We start from the raw sequence: 20,414 nt of genomic DNA on the forward strand, positions 1-20,414 counted from the left end.
ATCAATGAAATGTTTCATCAGCTGTATTTGAAGAAATAACTAGAATATTAACGAGCAAATAAAGTATTTCTAAAACCTCTCATAGGCTTAAAAATTCCTCAGATGGTCATTCTAGAAATACTGAAAAAGCCATACCTAGAATAATGTAAATGATCTTCTTGAATGTGTGACTTAAAAACTCTGTTAAAGGCTGTGGGTATTTACAGTGGTGTAGTGGTAGTTAATGGGTTGGGTGTACTACTTGGTAGATGGGTATAGTTTACCAAACAGGCAGTATGCTCTCCTATATGTTTCTTTGGCCTTTTGGCTGATAGGTGGTTATTCTATACCACTGAGTGTTTTTCCACACGGATGTTAAGTTGGATACATTAATTATTATTATTATTACTTCTTCCAATAACATTTTTTTTATTTGCTGGAGGTTAACAAATAACAACAAAGACTAAAGTTTACTGTTCTGAAAAAAAACCCTGTTTTATTTGCCTTGCTCTCAGACTTGCGGCAAAATGCTCAATTTCTAATTGCAGATTCATCCACATCCTTTTAATGCCATCCAACTTAAATCATGTTTCCAGGATAATTAAATGCTTACATGTGCTTCAGCCCATAACCTTTGTCTTAATCATTTACCCCGATACGACTCATGAGAGTGAGAAGGCTCACTCTTCAGCTACTTCCATCATAGCTGTTAATAATAGAGACCTGACCTGGACTTTTATAACTATATGTTATTTTAAAGAGAGAGTGTTGTTCCAAAGATATTCTGTATAAATTTGCTTTATTCACGATTCATTTTGGCTATATATTTGGGTTTGGTGTATATACACATATTTTCATACACACGCACACACGCACATGTCAATGGCATGATTAGACATTGTGAAAATATAAACATGCAGTAGATAAGACAGGGGCAGAGAGTCTGGCATTTGCGTGTTTCTTCAGTACCTTTGAAGGTATTTAAAGTACAGCAAACAAACCCTGCCTGGACAGTGTTTAGAAAGACAGAAAATATGTCTGACAGGCAGAGAAAAATAAATTATACTGTTCCCCAAAAGAAAAAAAAACATATTGTAAAGGAACAAATAAATCTGAACTGTAGATGTGAGTGTTCAGAGGTTTATGAAATGAAACATATGACAGCATGACTTGCACACAAAAAAGACAAACAATTACCAAGCAAGTCCAATTAAAACAAGTAGTGATATATAAATGACAGTATTGTTTCCATTATAGACACAGGAGATCTCTGAGGTGAAGTTGTCCTTGAGTGATGTTTCGTTTCAGCTTCCATGCCCCTTTAAACAAAGTTAAGCATCGGAGGGGAAAGTGCAAAACTGGCCACAGATCAGAGCTTCAGGGCAAATTCAACGTACACAGAAGACTGGTAACATCACCAAACTGTGCATTTGTTAGTGTGTGTGTCTTAAAAGCAGGACCTAAACGGCCGGTCTGAACGTCACAGTGGAACATAGTTTACAGTATACTGACATGGCGTCCCCTCCAGCGCAGCAGACAAGAGCCATTTTTTTAACATTAGGATTCAGCTTACACCAAACCACCAGGCTCAAAAATGCTGAAAACTCTGAAAAACTGAATCTGAAAAATGGTTTCATTTTTCTGTTGAACTGTTGAAAATTTAAATAGAAACCATTACGTATGTGGTGAAGACAGGACATGGATTTCCAGGTACAAGTAGCTGGACAAATTCCTCGACTTTCAACCATTTTTTTTAAAACTATGTCTTACATCATCTGATGTGTGAGTTAGCAGATACAGGAATTCAAGGGTTCATTTCACCTAAATTAGAAATAAATATATTTTGTATTTTGCAATACAGATTGTCCAAGTTTTGGTATCTCTCTTTACAATTTCTTTCCTTGGGCTGTATTAAACCTTAAAATAACTCGAGGAGGACAAACAAACGGTGAGTATTCTTCAGGATTAGTCATAAATAAACAGCACTTTGAAGAGCAAACAAAAGGCCTCGTGCGAGAGAAACGTTTTGATTTAAGAAAAACTCGGTGAATCTCCACATCAGCTCGGAGGCAATCCTGTGGTAACCAGGGACCTCATGAACCCTCAATGATCATGGCATCAAATATTCATCTTAACAAGGAGGCTGAAATGTTGTCTTGAGCTCAGGATTCTTTAAGAAAAAGTTAAAATGAATATATGCTGCTTTGAGCTGCAATGATTAATTAAATAATTGTACACTTACTAAAAACTAATCGGCAACTATTTTGTCAGTTAAGTGTTTCATTCATTTTTTTAAAGATAAACTCCAGGACAACTTAAGGACTAACATTTTCTGGTTCTAGCTTCTTCAGTGTGAGCATCTGCTGCATTTATCATTTATCTATCTATAATATTTTTGCATAAGTGATCAGAAAAAACAAGATATTTGCAGACCCCTGGCTATAGGAACCTCTGATGGTCCTGCTGCACTTTTTTTCTGATATTTCATAGACTATATGATTAATCAATTAACCAAGAATGTGCAGCAATAATGAAATTAATCACTAATTGCAACTCCAAATGATTATTAAGTGACTATTTCGTGAAATAAATTACACTGAAATGACAATGTTGATCTTAAATCCAACACAAGTATTGTATGGAACTAAATGTGGACTGGAACTGGAAACAAGGTGCGTTCACACCAAAAGCAAGGTGAATTTTCACGCGGTGTGACCACATATAAAGTCAATGCAAAGTTGTGAATAGACTTGGACATGCGGTGGTGAAAAGAGCATTGGGAAAATGCAAAATACACATATGTGCCCATGCTGAAATGTTTTTAACTCACGCTAGAAACTGGCTTGATGCTTTGTTGTGAAAGCCTATCAGTGTTGAGATCTGGTTGAGATTTCCCTGATGTCGCCAGAATCCAAAACAGAGGTATTGCTGCTGTCCGTGTGCACTCAGAGCTCTACGACTCAACGTCAGTACTGCACAAACAGAATTAAAGAAAGGTGAGCAAAGCCATAGGACAACATGTTTAGTTCTGAAAACATGCATTTGTTTCTTGTGGAAGCTATTTTGTTTTGTTGCCTCTCGGCAAAATGTTTTAAGTGATTTGAGTTGGACTTGTATAGTAAAAGGTAAAAAGCAGAAGGAAGGAAGCAGTAATGCAAAAAATAATGGTGGTGCCGTTTTGGGTCACACTGGTTCAGAGCACAGAGCCGCGCTGTGCACGTCACCCGATTCCAGCTATCAGTTCTAATTTAGTTCGAAGCAAGTAAATACTAACGTTCGCATTAGCTGCCTTCCGGTCTGTTAGCACAACCGTTAGCACAGTGAATACGCCGAAAACACTCCAGTCGCTATATTCAAACCAGTTTTGCTTTGGGTTTGGTGTGAACACACTTTAAGAGTGGAAAACGTTTTGTTTTTGCAAAACAGCAGTATTTTAAAAAAAGGAAATATAAAGATTAAACTGTTTAAGATGAACATTTGTTGCACTAAGCAGACATCTGCACAAAAGAAGCAATCCGAGGACTGTTGCAACATACTTAATGACATCTGCGACACTCTTGACTTCCCAGCCATATGGATGAACGAGAGCACAGTGGTATTATTGTAGCTTAAACTCGGGCATTGTGAATAAACACAGAGCGTATGTGTTGACTCATAGCTTAGCCTCTCTCATGTCCTTCATTCAGGCTGATCCCCACACGTGTTGAATACTTTAAATCACAGACTAGTCCATCCAGATAAAATTTGTTGGGGTGTCAGAGGGAGGACACCAGAGAAATTCCAGGATAAGTGCTCTCAAAATACGTGGACAAAATGAACTCCTGCAGTAGAGGAAAGGGATAAACTCATGTGGTGGTTGTCTGTAGCCATCTCTTCTTTTCCATCTTTGCTCCTGTTTTATTTTGCATTCAGCAAACTGAGACTGTATGGCTTCACTGGTGTGTGCTTGTGTGTGTGTTTTCAGCCTGAGACGCCAAGATCAAACAGGCTGCCTCACTGTTTCTTGCTTGGGTCGGTTTGATTTGCGCTCTTGCCTTGACATTTAGCTTTCAGCCTTCTTGGATTGTATGCTTGTGCGTCTGTATGCGAGTGTGTGTCAGTTCTGGCGGGGAGAGAGTGAAGGTGGTCAGCCAGCTCACGTCTGAAGCTGCGGAGTGGTGATGGGGATGTCTGGTATGTTATGTGTATTCATGTATACGTTTCTCAGTCCAGGGAAATCGTGGGGCAGCCCTCACACCTCTGGCTGTTCAGCAGTGAAGAGTTGGTGTGTATCTGTGTGTATTTTCAGTTCATGGCATCGCCCTCACATTTCTGGCTGCTCGGCGTTAACTGGCTGGGTTCGGGGCTCAGGCGACTCGTAGCGCTGATGGAAGTTTCTTTTCCTCATCTTCTCTGGAGCTTTTCTCCACAAAACAATCTCCTAAACACAGAGGAAGAAGGATGAATGAAAACTCAAATAAATCTCAATTTAAACTGTAGTGGCAGTGTTAACATTCAGTGTTTCTCATTGTATCTCACAAATACGTCACACCTGAAAACCAATATGTTAGCAATACCAGTTCTAACCAGGTTAGTTAGCTGTGAGATTGTGACAGTTCAACAGCTTGGCGGCGGATAGTAGTCACTGTTGTTGTGTTAGTTTGAGACTGGAGACAGTCCTTCAGCTGCGTCAAACAGCAGCAATCAGCTGTTGTTACCCCCAGTCCTGTCAACCCCCCACTATCACAAATAGATTCATAATATTTGGGAAATACTGAATGATCGTGACCCAGAATCTGAGGTAGCATTGCAACTATTTTTGCGATTTTTACCTGCCCCCACAACTTTGTCAAAAAGAACGCCTAAAAATACAGCAAAATACATTGCAATTAAAAAAAAAAAAAAAAAACTGCCATGAAACCAGGCACTGCAGTCTGCAACGATCGCCATAAAAGCCAGCGAAATCCTGGAAGGACATTATATCCATGTTTGCTTGGTAGCAAACTTCTTCACTGCCTTTCCTGGCCATTGTTATGCTTCTTGGGGCATTGAGGCCAACAGCTGTTGGTCAGCAAGAAACCAACAACAGGATGTGAACTGAGCCATCCTCAAAGTATCAAAAAAGGAGACCTGTTTGTAAAAACACTGCTACTATAGCTCTACTATTGGTCAAAAACTCCACAGGACACCTTTAATGCATTACAGTTTATCAACAATAAATAGATCAAATTTGTAGTCGCCTTGACACAGACAGACATGTTTGTAGTCAAGAACTAAGAAATAAGGATATTCATGTTACAAAGAATAAAATATACAAAGCAGCCATGGAGAGAACATGTGTCTGTGCAGGGAAGATCCATCCAAATATAATTTCACGCACACAATTTGCTGACTTATGAAATAATAACATGTCTTTATAAGCAATGTGATCTCATGCACACAGTGTTTTCTCTTGAGTCCAATCAACAGCTTTAATGGAAACTTTACTGTCAGTAGACACAACTTGGATAACAGTCATTTTCACGTGTGTCAGCGTTCGGGAGAAATAGTTGCTGATATCAGCCAACTGTTGTAGAATTGCTGTGCATGAAAGTGTGTTATTACCTGTTGTTTAAAGTATCTTCTGTCCTCCTCATCCACCAGCACCAGATTAAGGAAGTAGCGTACAGAAAACTTCTTGTTGACATCCCTCATGGTGGGTGTCAGGTCGTATCCTGTATGGAAACAGAAGATATTATGGCTAGTACGGCTTGGGCGGTATCTTTTTTTTCATTCCTTCCAGGAATTGCAGGGGGGTATACAGTATATGACAGTATTAGTGTGCGGAGCTAACAATACACGAGGCACGCAGTTTTCATTAAAAATATACAGTGACAGTGGTCTTTTTATTATTATATTGACTCTATACCACCTTTTACAACAGTTTCAATGTCTTTCTCTGTAACAGACGTGAGGAAATAAAAATGTATCTGTTTTACTCAACGTGTACTGTTACTGTTTCAAAATAAAAGCCTTCTGACACTGTTTCTCTCAACAAAATCCCTTCATTTGTTGACACAAGGTATTTTACTGCTAAACATTTGCAGGGCTGTGTCGTTGATAATGCAGTACCTTGCAGGGCTTCATAAATGAGTGGAGTATGTGCTTTTAAATTGTGGAAAAACAGAAGTTTTAACAGTAGGCAGCTCTCTGGCCTGGGCGTAACCTCCAGGGTATGTGATGCGCACTGCATGCAAAACATCATCAATACAGCCTCTCCAGTATGAAGTTTATAGAAAGATGAGGAAAATTACACTGTCAGGAATCCTAAATACCCTGGTGGTACCAACCATGCATATCTGTCACTCAATTTTCAAGTAAACAATATGTTTATCTAAATGTCCTAATAACAGGTAAAACGACACCCTGAGGTGAGGAGTGGAGAAAACTTACCTGCAAGGAACAGTCTGATGGGGATTGATTCTCCTTTAACGGGAGCGCCATCCATGATTTCATACTTTGCAACAGTCTCTGTCTCTGTGGTCGTACTGGGACCTAAAAAAGAGGTCAAAATTACATTGAGTGACAGATTAAGTAAAGTGGAGCGGAGATAGCACGAGCTTCTGCTCTTATTGTGACTGAATCAGGTTGCAGAGGGGTAAAGCAACTACAGCGTTTAGCAGGTAGCACATGCTCCTGTTGCATTAGTTTCTATCATCCATTTGTTTTTCACATTGCTACGCTGGATTCTTACCTATGCCCGTTATCTCCTTCTTGATGAGCTGTAGCTCCATGTGTTGGATCTTGATCCTGACCAGCAGGAAGTAGATCTTCCCGACAATCACATCCTTAAGGTGGTATCTATCAAAGAGACACGTCAAGAGAAGCTGCTCAGACTGATTTAAGGCCACAGGGGTGTACTATAAGATTAGTGGGTTAGCAAGTATGTTGGGTCTAAAGTCAGTATTTTCTATGAGTTACCAAAGTGTCATGCTGCACGACCTGGTGGGACCAGTTCAAGTACATTATGTTGGATTGAAATCGGGTAAAAGCGCCTTTCACTCATCAGTTCCTTTGGAAATGGGTCACTGTATAGTCAATGTGTGAGAGCTACAGATACACTATCCATCCAAACTAATTTATTATAATGCTTTTTTTTTTTTGCTATTGGAACCTACAGTTTATCAGCGATACAGAGAATCTGAGTGAGAATACTGTTTTACTGTATCTGCAAGGTTATTCTTGTTCTCACTGAACTACTCAATTGTGTATGAAGTATTTTCTGGCAATGTGCCCATACTAGCTAGAAAAAGGAGCCTTCTACAATACCAGAGGTAGCACACTGTACATTAATAATTCACTATATCATTAATCAGGATGACATTTATTTGCATATTAAATGCTGTAAAATTCCTTCAATCCATACCTTAATGTTACCACTTTGAATTGTGCATTTATGCTTGGTCCTAATTTGCTGCTGATTTGCTGAGTAAGCAATAAAGATCTAAAAAAAAAAGGTAAAGGATCTTAATCTTACTTGGATTTATTGTATTCAAACTCGATGTGCAGACAGTCCTCTATGCCGACCTCCATCTTGATTGAGTTGTTGACATCTGGGTAGGTGGCTAACTGGTGGACAATCAGCTCGTACTCCTTCACTAAGTCAGACAGACGACGAACTATTGTCACCCTGAGAAAGTACCTGTGAGAAAACACACCAGAAAACGCAAGCTTTACAAGTCAGAGCACAGCAATGCAGAGTATGCTGTCATCCAGCGATAAATTCCCCACTGTGTCCATCTGTCACAGCCATTAAAAAATGGGTTAGCAAGTCGCTTCTTTCTCCATTTTGAGGAGTAAGTGCAATTTCCATGTACTGCTCATTACAATTTTGTCAGATTCAGGGTGTTTCCTAATATTGACATAGGGCTGCAACTAAAAATTACCACTAGATCATATCACTATGATTATAGAGGATACAAAACGACAATTAAGTTTTCATAAGTTAAAGTCATATTGATCATGCTGTTTGACAAACACCCCAAAAAAACATTTGGCGGATAACCAATACCAATATTGACATATCCACTTTTTTTCCCCATCTAATTTTAGTGATGACAAAGATGATGAAGACATAAAATAAAATGGTTTTCACTCTATGCAATATTAATTTATTGTGCAAAATAACAAAAAATACTTAAACTTAGAGTTGATGTTTTGTACGTTTACTCAGTCAATTTAAAAGAAATATTGGTTTGTCATATTGGCAGAAATCAGCATGTTGTCCGATTCAAATATTTCATTTTAAATTATCATGCATCAATAGTCGCGATCCAAAATAAGTCATGGACCTATATTATTGGGTCGCAAATTGGCAAAATTAAATGTATAACAATGCCATTTCCTTATTAAAATAAAAGAAGACAATCCTTTTTGCTTTCCGTTTATATTTATGGTTTGTTGGTTTTTATATATGTAGTGTCATGGCATTTCTTTTTTTTATTTATTTGGGCCCCAGGGAGACAGCTAATTTCTCTTTTGGGTCTTGAGCTGAAAAAGTTTGGGAACCCCTACTGTAAGGAAATTCTCTTTTCCCCCTCCAGTAGGTTAACAGCGCAAGAAAAGAGGAAAGACACTCTCTGTCCATCTAAAACATCAGGTGGGACTAAAACACATAGATGTCATACATTCATCCCGTGTGATTAATATGATAACAGAAACCACATTTTGCCTTATGTCAAACTGTGTAATAAATATACCTTAGCCTGACATTTGCTCCAGTATAGGACTCATAGGGCTTCTCCACCTGCATGAACTCAAAGTCGTAGCTCCTGTTCTGGGTGAGTTCTCCAGGCAGAGCCAACTCCTTCACCAAGTCCACAAACTCGTGAGTGTTGCTCTTATCGGAGAATAGCTCTGAAACACAACAGAGAGGATTTAGAGTGTTGGTGTATAATTCAGGACAAATAAAACACAGTAAAAAATCTTTCTAGTTTAGATTGTACACCTTTTACAACACACTGCCTTCGTCACCCTCCTCCTCCTGAAAATACAGCTCCACTGTGGCAGGCTGCACATGACGACCACATGCTCTGTTAAACCTTTTAGGCACATGAGAAAGCCAGCAGCCTACTGTTGACAAGTACTTTGCCAGCTATAAAGCCATGCACTCAATGTCAAATTTTTCAAAGAGTTCATTGCATGAAGCAAATTAGAGGTTAAAATGTAAACAAAATATATCCATCAACACAATCCTACTAACACGGGAGCGACAACAGAGTTGGATAAGCTCATCATAAACATTAACAACAATTAACTAACAGTGTGCACCTCTTGCAAAGACAGTACCACAGAGAGATAGCAGAGCTCCAATCACGCTCACCTATTTGTCCAACAAACTCGATGCGGATGCCCTGATGCTCCAGTCGCTTTCCTCCCTGCTTCACATTTAGATTCACCTTGAAAGGAAATATTTGATGAGATTAAGTATCACATGAACCAAAAAAAACTGTTCACAATGATAGTTGACAGTATTACCAATTTGTTAGAGTGCATCTACAATATCCTTTCTCTATTGAAAATAAAATCAAGAAAAGAGCCATCCCCTGTTACTACATATTTATTGAATCATCCAATATTACTTAATAAAGCTGATGTATCAGCTGATACATTCGTGGATCCTAAACATAGACGCTTCATTCCCTCCAGAAGTCAGAGCAAATCTTGCACACACATCAAAAGAACATTATTTCCCAGTGGGCTCAGTTAAACAGAGGATCCCAGAATAGACTGTAGTATGGCAGAGAGGTCCATTATCTGCTGTGCTGTCAGCTAATAAATAAAATTACAGCAAATTTAAATTAGGCTTCATGTGTGTCAGACCGCCTTACTTAACCTTATAGAGCTCTGCATACCACCTTATAAATCATGTAAACTCAGTTTACCTTGCCAGACACAGACTCTCCATCGTAGAACAGGTAGTGTTTCTCCACTTTCCCGTCTTCTGTCTTCAGCTCGGCTGTCTTTCTGTTTTCTGCATCGTTCAGCAGCACGTCTATCTCACACACTGGCCCGAACAAACCTCCTAGGAAACTCTGAAAACACAAAACAGTGCATTACTGATGGAAAGAGACCATTTAAAAAATGCAAAACTTAAAGTTGACAAACTGGTTTGTAAGAATAACACGTTGACTAAGTTTTTATTCAAAGTAAATTAGAAGGTACACATTTTTTAAGCAAAATGACGGTTTACATCTGGTTTTGTTTTTTTAAATCTTCAAGTATAATCTTTGCTGATATGCTGCAAGAAACGAATCAAAATAGGTCTGGAATAACAGACAAATTAACAATGCAACAACAAATACAGATTCAATTTAGAACAAAGACAGGAAAATCTATAATCACCATGACATTTGGCCAACTTGATCTGAGTATTGAGTGAGAAATATTATACGCACATCATGTAGGTGCAAGGCTATCTTAAAACAGCGTACAGCATTTAAACTTTTCAAACATTCAAGTCAAAAAGTCTGAAACGTTGAAAAAGCGTTTAGACTTGACTAACATTTTGACCTGTATTAGATCCAAGTAGGATCGAAACATTGTCTTCATTAAACTTGCGTGGCATGGACTAAATGTCAAGGTGTAACTTTAAATGTGACAGGACTGGAGCAGCATTTTAGTTTAGAGTTTAACACACACCCTTTGGACTGCTGTCTGCAACAACCACAAACGCCACTACAGCTGCTAAGAAAACATTTAAAGAGTGTAAATGTGTGTACATGTATGGCCCTGATGGGTGTGCTTTGTAAACAATCACAGTAGTAGTAAGTAGTAAGCACATAACTCTTCCACAGCTACTCCCTGTCTGTTATTTCTGCACAAACTCAACCACTTATTACTGGATGCACACCCATATTATTTAACTCTGAGCTGGCACAATGTCACAAACACATGCTTCAGCATGCTGCAAATCTGGAGGGATCAGCCCCAATCATCAAGATATCAGGGGAGACCAATCACTGCCTGGGCACTAGTGCTATGCTTCTGATCGATTCTATCCAGTAATAATAATAATAATAATAATAATAATAATAATAATAATAATAATAAACTTTATTTGTATAGCACCTTTCATACAAGAAATGCAGCCCAATGTGCTTTACAACTGAACAATTGCATGCACCAAGTGTTTCACATGAAAAGACATAATAAAACATAGATAAAACCCAACTGATAATACTAGCAAAAGTAAGATACAAATAAGTATAAAAACAGAACGCACAGAATGCTTTACAGAAGAGGGAAAATAAACCCCACGGAGCTAATATTAATAAAAAATAAGCTAAAAATAGTGTATAAAATGCACTTAATTAAGGAAAATGCAACATTTTAAAGAGGTGCAGTTGTGCGCAAGTGCGAAGCAAAATAAATAAAAACATAAATAAAAATTACTTGATTCATATGTAATACAGGAGAATCCTAGCAGAAACTCCTAAATCAACTTAACATGTTACACAAGAACAGTGCACCAGAGTCAGAGTTACACCCTCCTATTGCGCTTAACTAAATCAATAGCCCATCGACGCTTTTCCTATTAGAATATCCTTTAAACATTAAAATCATTACGTAAATTCAAGAGTCGCTGCTGTAAGTCAACACAAATGTTAAACTCCACATTACATCCCGCTAACTAACCTGCAATGTTAGCTAACACTAACCTTTCTCTTACCCCTCAAACTGCTATAGTCACCTAACACAAACAAGCTAAAATGAACCAACTTCACATATTTACCGACACTTGTAGTAGCTGTCATTATTAACAAAGCTGCTGGGCCGTTAGCTCGCCAAAACATCACTGAGAGAGCTGAGGCGGCCTCGGACTGATGCTAACTCGACCAGCCCAGCTAGCTTTCCTGCCAGGTTTAAAAATCAAACAGCTGTTGTCAAGTCAAACTGGGGGTCCGTGTAAATGCTGGGGTTTTATGAATATATACCGCAGTTCATCTCAGTGTAGTCCCAGCAGCTGACGGTTGTTTTTACACTCACCATCTCGGCCGTGTAGACAGTTGAAGCTAACAGCTAGCCCCGCTCCGTGCAGCCTGTCTGTCTGGTCTGAACCAGGAGGTAGTACCAGGGCTCACCGTCATGTGACCCGGGTCATGTGGCTGTTTTCGGCGGGGAGGGGGCAAAACTCCCGAGGGATACAGTTATGGACACTGTCACAGATTTAAAATACAGGGCACACTTAACATTGTTTTGGGAAAATGTGGTGTTTTCCTCAATTATCCAAGAATAGAAGACAAAACAGTTTTGTTTTGGCAATTTTGGTCAGGATTTTAATATTCTAATATTGTCGCTTCTCTGAATGATATGTAAGATTATATGAAAGTTCTCACTGATTCTAATCACAAAAAAGTTATCAAGACACTTCACATGCATTTCTTACAATAGCACATTTTGTTTAATGGGATACCCCCTGGCCTTTTGTTATTGTTTTATTGGAAGGCTATATGCTAAACAGGGGTTTTTTATGGTTACACCTTGTTGTGTAATAAAGAATGAAAAAAAAACTAACAACAAGCAAAAAAAGAAAGAAAGAAAAAACAGGGCACACACAACGTTAGGGATATTATTTGTTGTTACCATATTCCAGCAAACAGCAAAATTGTTTTCTTTTATTCCCCAGCAGAAATTCTCGAAATCTCTGCCTATTTTTTTTTTTTTATCTTTTCTCTTTGAACTGAAGAATTTAATTCCCTCATTAATATTCCTTGACCCATATTGTACATAAATCAATTGGAATTAAACTGAAACTTTAAATAGTGGTTTGCATCATGTGGTCATGCTTGAAAATAGCTTTCCACAAACTATTCTGTTTGGTGCTTTAATTGTAGGCCTATTGTTTACTCAGAAAATACATGTTGTAGTTCAGTTTTGTTGGCTTTGTGTTGCTGTTGTCCTCAATGTTGTTGTTATCAATTCCTCTTTTTTTTAAAAAAAAAAAAAGAAAAAATACGAAGCAATAACATGTTGTATGAAGCACACTCCAAAGTCAAAGCATTTATGATAAGTAAAGCTTTATACATATATTCTATTTCTGTCTTTAAAAGAGTCAATTTATAAAGTCAATTTAATTTAAATGTTAATGCTAAATAAATCAATAAAAATCAGCCTTTTTTTCCTAGGAAATGACACAGACATAAATCATCCAAAAAGCATCTCTCATTTCTTCAGTGAGTATAAGGCTGGAACAGGAAACATCTAACTCATTAAAACCCTTTTCACCCAAATGTAAGATTTGTAAACTACCCAGCCGATTGCAAAAATATAATGAACACTTAACAGGACGGATAAAATCTACTGAATACCGCTGTTTTAAACCTTTTATTGTATTCCAAATGCAAATTAGGCAGCGCAGAGCATGTTGAAATGCATGCATGTGCACAATACATATTTTGATATAATGTTGAAGCTCACAGTGGTTAAGATCGCATGAATCCATTCCTGAGGGGTTTGCAAGGTTCTCTTGTTCAACTTTGCAGACCAGAGGTTCCCAAATATTGTTGCATATCTCTATTTGGTAAGTGTAAAGTGTCAAAACATTTGAGACAAAGGGATCAAATAATATAAATAAGTCTTTGTTTTAATGTGTGTTAAAGGCATGCACACCTCATTGCTATTTTTTTAAGGCTGGAACCACAGCTATAGAGAGTGAGCAATACAAGGACAGAGGCGTCATCTTATTGCACAGATTATACAATTATTTGAAAGCATATTTCAAATTTTATAGTAAAAAAGCAGTCCAACTTACATATCTTTTTCACAAGAAAGCATAGATAGGGCCCACTGCCACCTTAAACTTAAGTGTGTATAAGTCTCATTTATGCAGACCATTTGTTTACTTTGGCAGCTACTTTTTACATTGTTTACGGTTTATTTGCCCCTGAAAAGAGTAACCCCCACCAAAAGCACTGAGAATATAAAATATATCTGGCCTTTGTCAATCTCTGAGAAACCATGTTTTACACCACCAGGGGGAGGTGCAATATTTGTTTTACTGTTTTATTTGACAAGGTTGAAATGAAACAGATGTGAGCCTTGTGCATGTGTCTTAGACGGGGTGAGTGTACTCCTACAGCTGCAGGAGGAGGTCTTCTCTCAGCTCCTGTTCTGCTGGTTTCGCCTCACCAACCAGAGACTTGCTGGGGAACAATCTCCTCAGACTCATGCCGCTCTGCTTCCCATCTATAATCAGAAAAACAAATCAGATCAGATCAGACATGATGCAGAAAGAAGGATAACCTTAAAAACTGTTGAAGTCATGCAACTCTGGACCGTCTTTCGAAAAAAATTACCATTGTATAACTTCATGTCTGACTCGCCGGAGCCGGTCTCACCCTCAGCTGCAGAGCCTTCATAACCTCCAGAACTCTCCTCAGTCTCCACAGGTGACTTCCACCCTGCACTTGTGAGTGGCGTTTCCTCCTCTTCCATCTCATCACCTTCCTCCTCCCATAGTGGACTCTCACCCTCTTCCTCCTCCACCTCATCTACTTCCTCCTCCCTGGGCGGACTCTCTCCCTCCTCAGGCTCTGCCTCTCTGGAAACAGAAAGAGAGTCAGACATTGAAAGATGTTGCTGGAGTTTGGCAGGTCATAGCTGTCTGTTTAAGAAGGCTATGCAGCTTTATCAGGAAATAACAAAATGTTCATGTTACCTCATCCCCAGTGATCTTATCACTGCATAGTAAACAGCAACAGAGTAACACAACTTCACACAGAAACATTAGACACTCATCCTAAACTTGAACTCATCAAGCGTTCTGGATTTCAGCTTTTAAGATCCCTAGCAGACATATTAAAAGAAACAAGCAATTTGTCTGTGACATTTTTTCTCCATAAAAAGAAAAAAAGCAAATCTTAAGAGCACATTTACTCATTTTCTTTCATTTAATAACCATCTATGCAAATATTTTTTATTTCAGTGATTTAACTTTTATGACATAACACTGAAATTTTTAGACAAAGTGATTAATCAAGTGAATAATTATTAGTTGCAGTCCTACTGCATATATAACATTCTGCATAGTAACAGTAACAACAACACATTTTTAAGTGAATGGGGGCTTTAACCATTTGAAACCTTGGCAAATTGGTTGGGTTTCTTAAAAAAAAGTGATAAGCCCAAAAATGAGTAAGAAATTAGTCAAAATAAATTACAAAAAAATTACCTGAAAATAATCAAGAAAAAAAGGAAAGTAAAAAACAAACAAGAAAGTGACCCTCCAAATTTGCCAAACACTAAAAATATATATGAATCATTTTTGTAACACAAATCTAGATATATATTTTTAATAATTATTAATATATATTTTCTGGACATCCACTATCCACTCTGTTGTAAATTTTCTATTTGAATATACTGAGAGAGCTCAAAGCTTCTCTCAACTGCTGCTGTACACCTTCTCCAGAAACAACCAGAGAGGGTGCATCTATTATTTGCATCTATAATTATGTCAATTTTCTCAGATTTCCATTCTCCTTGAGCAGAGCAGTTAATTCGCATTGCCACAAGCCCTACTCCTCATGCTCATGTCTTTTCTCACATCTAACCCTGATTGTTTCTGTCACCTTTACTCTGTTTGGACAGCTAGCCTCTCATGTAGAAGCAGCATTAACTTAACCTGACTTAAACTGACTAAATTATTAATCATATGCTGTTTTGTAGACAGACCTCCTTTCAAGAATTGTTTAAATAAGTCAAAGTGAAGGAAAAAAAAAAGGGATCTCTTTTAATCTGGTACTTTTCACACATGGGTATCAGACTACTGAGGCATATACGCAGTCACAAAACAATAGACCAGAAGTAGCAGCCCACCAGGCGTCACAGCCCACTTCCTTTCAACACTTCCTTCTGACTTCCTGTTAGGGTGAGCAGCAAAAGGGAGGGCTGCTGCCTCAGCCCTTGCTGCTTTACGCAAGCTGAGATGATATAGGAGGCCAGATAAGACTCTGACTAACAACAAAAACAGTCCTTGAAAATAGCCTCCATTATAAAAGCTTTGCACTTACATTCGCTCTGTCTACAACCACCCTTTCCTTCAGTCATCTTCACACTTTGCCTCTCTTTTTCTTTAAGTCTGCCCTGAAATGTAAAAGCTCAACAACCAAATCATCTTATTTTCAGTTGGACTTTAAAGCATTTTGTTGATCACACCTGGTAACAACATGTGATGGTAGAGGCTCAGAAGAGTAAAGTGTACTATTTGCTTTGGCGAATTGATGCTAAAGCAATTGTCTTTTCTGTGTCTCTTTGTACAAAACTGATCTAGAAAATATGCTTTAGAAAATGTGATATGAAGCAGTGCTCTATGACATGTTAAATTTCATTTTTCTGTGGAATTCTTGTAAGATGTCTGTCATTTTAATGCAGGTGTCTGGGCATTTAATCAAAACACACTAACTGGTTTTAGCAACACTGTAGATGGTCTGAAGCTGGTAGTTGAAGTATGATTTGTGGTATTTATTTCTGAAAAGGTTTCCTGTTTTTAAAATATAAGGTCATAAACTGATAAGATCAGAGTTGGTTATTAAGAAGAACCCTAAAAGAGGAAACTGAACATTCAAACCAAGACTGTGATACAGACTTTCTCAGAAGTCATGTGCTAAACACACACACACACACACACACACACACTCACACAAATACTTACAGACACACACATGCACTTGTTTAATGGCTCATTAATTTCAGAGGGTCACCGTTTTGAAGTTCAGGTTAAGTTACATGGAACAATCTGGAGAGAGTGTAAATAAAAGGATGGGTTGAATTCCTTTGAGAAACTATTCAAAGCATGATTAATTCACAATTTACTACTCCCAGAAGAATTTGATTGTTTTGTTGTTTTGTTTTTAAATCAATAATTGAAACTGTGAAGAAGTTGGTTGGATGAAAGAACAGAGGCCAAAGGGAGTAGAAGACCTGTAGCAGATGACCTATAAGACACACTGTGCATAATAAAAAAAAAATGTTCAGATTGATTATTGTGATAGTCAGCTAAAACTCTTAAAAGTCAATCAAGAGCTTAAGAGTCATTAATTTAACAGCCCGTTCAACACAAACAAACACACACCAGCATTAGAGGAAATGTATTTAAATTTAGTTGATATTCATGACCAAATGTAATTTTGCATTATACTTTTTGCTCTTTAATGTGCATTAGAAACAATAAGGTTTTTCATTTTTCTGCTTTACACTCTTTCATGGCGTGTGCTTACCATAATCTTTCTTAAAATAGTCTGTTGGGAAAATAACCTTTCCGTGCAGAGAAAACAACAACATTTCTCCTCTTAAAAAGTATTGGAAAAGTGAAACAAAGCTGACAAAGACTACTGCTTTAAATTATGTGTACTCCTCTCCTACATCTGTCCTCTGTGACAATATGAAATAGACCATAAACTCTTTAAGCCTGTCTTTCTGCTGCCCTAACCTCCCTGCTGCCTTCTCTCTGTCAGCCTTTGGCTTTCTTATCCCTCCACGTTGTCTTCTATTTTGGCTTTTCTTGGCCACCTACCTCACACTTAAACACACACACACACACACACACACACACACACACACACACACACACACACACACACACACACAACATGAATACACACAAAGATAGATGCACACACAGAGGGTTTTTTTTTGCTGGAAATGTCATAACCAAGTGACAGACTCAATGCAGCATAGTATTTCCATATTGAAAGTCTGCATTCATTTGACAACAATATTGTTTTGTTTTTCCAGACTCATTTTAACATTGGTGTGAACTCACTGCCCACACACACACTTGTTGCACACACACATGAATACTTACAGATACTGTGCAGTTGAAGCAAGCAGTTTGGCTGGGAGGTCTGGAGTCCATGCCATTTCTGGAGTTTTTTGAGTGATACAGTTGGCCTTGTCACCTTCTGGGTTACATTTCACAAACTTATACACAGCAGTTCTTGGTGCTCCTAAAAAAAGAGAGAGAGATAGAGATATATTTTTTTCTCATGCAATATTTTTTGCAACATTTCACTTCAGTCACACTGCTCTTGGGCAACATCTGGTTGCTCATCTGGATCAGTTCAGTGTGACAATTAGGGTTTACTAGTTCCACGTTTGGAGTGTTTCAAAAAATTACAACATTATTCTGCAACATGGTGAGGGGACAGTTGGCTTAATGGGCTTCAGCACTGTTTATTCTCTTCAGTAATGTGTAAAATAGGAAGTAACATAATCATTCTGCAGCAAACTGATCATGGAGCTTATCTTTTGCTTAACAGTTCTTTTCCACAAATATCCAGTGTAAAGAAATTAGCTGATAGCTCTCACGTGTTTTCTTGCTGCAGGAGTCAATATAACTTTATAACATGAGCTGTCTTTGTAAGATAAAGTTCAAGTAAAATAAAATTCATGTTAACCATCTAGGATCTTGATTGTTTGATGGTTGATGTTGGGGATGTTATGAATATATGAATTCCACATCAAACTATGTTCTCTGTCAAAATGCATATTTTCTGGTTTGCCTTCACTATTGGGCTCTTGGTATTGTTCAAAACTTTTTTTAAAAAAAGCTTTATGGCTCTTGGAAAACTTTAAACACTGATGTATTTTAAAAATAATGTTTTCCCCCTTAATAGTCTGCATGAAATCTGTTCAAGATGATGATCTATCACCACCATCATCATATAAGCCATTTATATGACAGTGGTATCAATTCATAGGTTGTTTTTTGATGGCTGGTTTCCCGTGACACATAGCTGATACGACAGTCAGTCACTAAAAAAGGTAAAAACAGGCTCAGTGGTGATGAGAATCTGTTGAATAAGTTTAAGTTTAAATGTCAAGTATGCATGTTTTGTGACAACTACAATACAGTGAGGTGGCATTTCATAATTTCATTTTTAACCCTAATTGTACTAATGCAATTTAAATTAGGCTTCTGATTTTAATTATGCTTGTGGCTTGTAATTGGCAAAATACAATATGACAGAAAGAACAGTAGCAGGCCTTTTCATCTGATTTTTTCTTAAGTTTAATTACATCCTGCATTAATAGCATGTATTTCTTGGGAAATTAACTAAAAAAGAACCTCGCATATAAACAATATAGAAAAACAAATTTTGAAAGAGTGATACTCTGTATATCAAGGGATAATAAATACATAGTATATACTAGTATTACTACTACTGGTACTGATAATAATAATAATAATAATAATAATGACTTAATAAGGACACAAAAAGCTCCATGGCATTGGCTACTACATAAAAATAAACAATAGACAAACAGAAATAACAAGAACTACTCAACCGTTACTTATAATATCTATATAGGCTACTAGCTACATACTATTTTGTTTGTTTGTTTGTATTGTAAGTGTCCAATACAGCTCAGGGAAAACATAATATAGGCTTGTTATTATTTCATTCATCGGGGTTTCCTCAGTTTTCCTGTGACATAGTGAAACTCTAAAAAGCCCCCTTACAAGTACAGTGATCAACAAGCCATAACGAAAATCCACTCGGAAACTGAAACGCCTTTGCTCTTTCTTTTCTGATCTCACACATTTCAGACAGGGACTCCCACATATTTTCCCCACGTGAACCTCAAGGTGTTGTCTGTTGTTCCTCGTCACATAATGTACACATAAGGATGATTTTAGTCTTTAAAGTTGTGTTTTCTGTCTGGGGCATCAGCTCAGGGGGAGGACAGAGAAACTTGACGTTGACATATGAGTCACAGACAATTACGGTAACCTCAATCTGCTGACATAGGGAGCCAAAGTGTGGCAAAGTTCCTAATTTTGCTCGTCAATCAAAGACCCCTGACGGCCCCCAGACCTCAGTTTGGATCACTCACTGCTGTTTTACTAAGAGGAAAGCGCTTAAGCTGTCAGGATGTTGACTTGTTTCCACATCAACCTGTTCACATAAGGTTCACATGAAGTCTGTAAAATCCGTCACAATAGTAAATAAGTATTTTGTCATAAATTATCGACTCACCCTTTCCGTTATGCAAGGCGAGGCAGGAGATAACGAGGAACAGAAACAGCTTCATCCTCAGCGTTGTCTTTCTTTAACGAAAACACCAAAAATCTATAAAAGCTCTCCTTCCCAAAATGCGCCTTCTCGTGCTCGTGTTGAAGATGAAGTGTAAACTGTGAAGTCAGACAGCCAAACTCCCCTGAAGGAGCTCAGCCCTCTGAGTGCGTCATTGTTTCCTGAAGTCTTCTGGTGCACAAAGTGGCTGAACATCCTCCGTGGAAACTTTTGCATTTAGCAGCCTCAAATATCAGATATCAGGTCGGAGTTTGCGAAACTACACGTTTGGACTGAGGAAATACCAGGAGATTCAATCTGTTTTTCTGATAATAACGACCGACAGGAAGCGACAATTTGTCTTAATTGGCTGCGGGCTCGTTTTGTAGTGAGATAAGA

General features: G+C 37.9%; 2 protein-coding genes across 3 annotated transcripts; both read right to left on the reverse strand.

Annotated features, from left to right (window-relative positions):
- Positions 1-761: 761 nt before the first annotated feature.
- Positions 762-13,441, reverse strand: vps26a (VPS26, retromer complex component A). The gene is given in 11 exon segments (XM_042500162.2): positions 762-4,399; positions 5,563-5,672; positions 6,391-6,492; positions 6,692-6,798; positions 7,475-7,639; positions 8,697-8,853; positions 9,320-9,395; positions 9,882-10,031; positions 11,986-12,009; positions 12,011-12,051; positions 13,417-13,441. Coding segments are annotated over 11 exon segments (1,074 nt in total). The 3' UTR covers positions 762-4,282.
- On the reverse strand, positions 13,305-20,142 carry srgn (serglycin). Of its 2 annotated transcripts, none has more exons than XM_088078423.1 (4): positions 19,980-20,142; positions 17,804-17,945; positions 14,337-14,539; positions 13,305-14,184 (listed from the first exon to the last, which is right to left on the reverse strand). In XM_088078423.1, exons 1-4 carry the CDS (start codon positions 20,032-20,034, stop codon positions 14,072-14,074), a joined length of 513 nt encoding a protein of 170 aa, XP_087934549.1. In that variant the 5' UTR covers positions 20,035-20,142; the 3' UTR covers positions 13,305-14,071. The 2 variants fall into 2 exon arrangements, with proteins under 2 accessions (XP_087934549.1, XP_042356219.1); XM_042500285.2 differs by having other exon boundaries at positions 14,295-14,539; positions 19,980-20,141.
- Positions 20,143-20,414: the final 272 nt, after the last annotated feature.

This window comes from Plectropomus leopardus, chromosome 1, assembly GCF_026936395.1.
Source record: "Plectropomus leopardus strain MGB_pleo_1.0 chromosome 1, ASM2693639v1, whole genome shotgun sequence".
NCBI classification, from domain to species: domain Eukaryota; kingdom Metazoa; phylum Chordata; class Actinopteri; order Perciformes; family Serranidae; genus Plectropomus; species Plectropomus leopardus.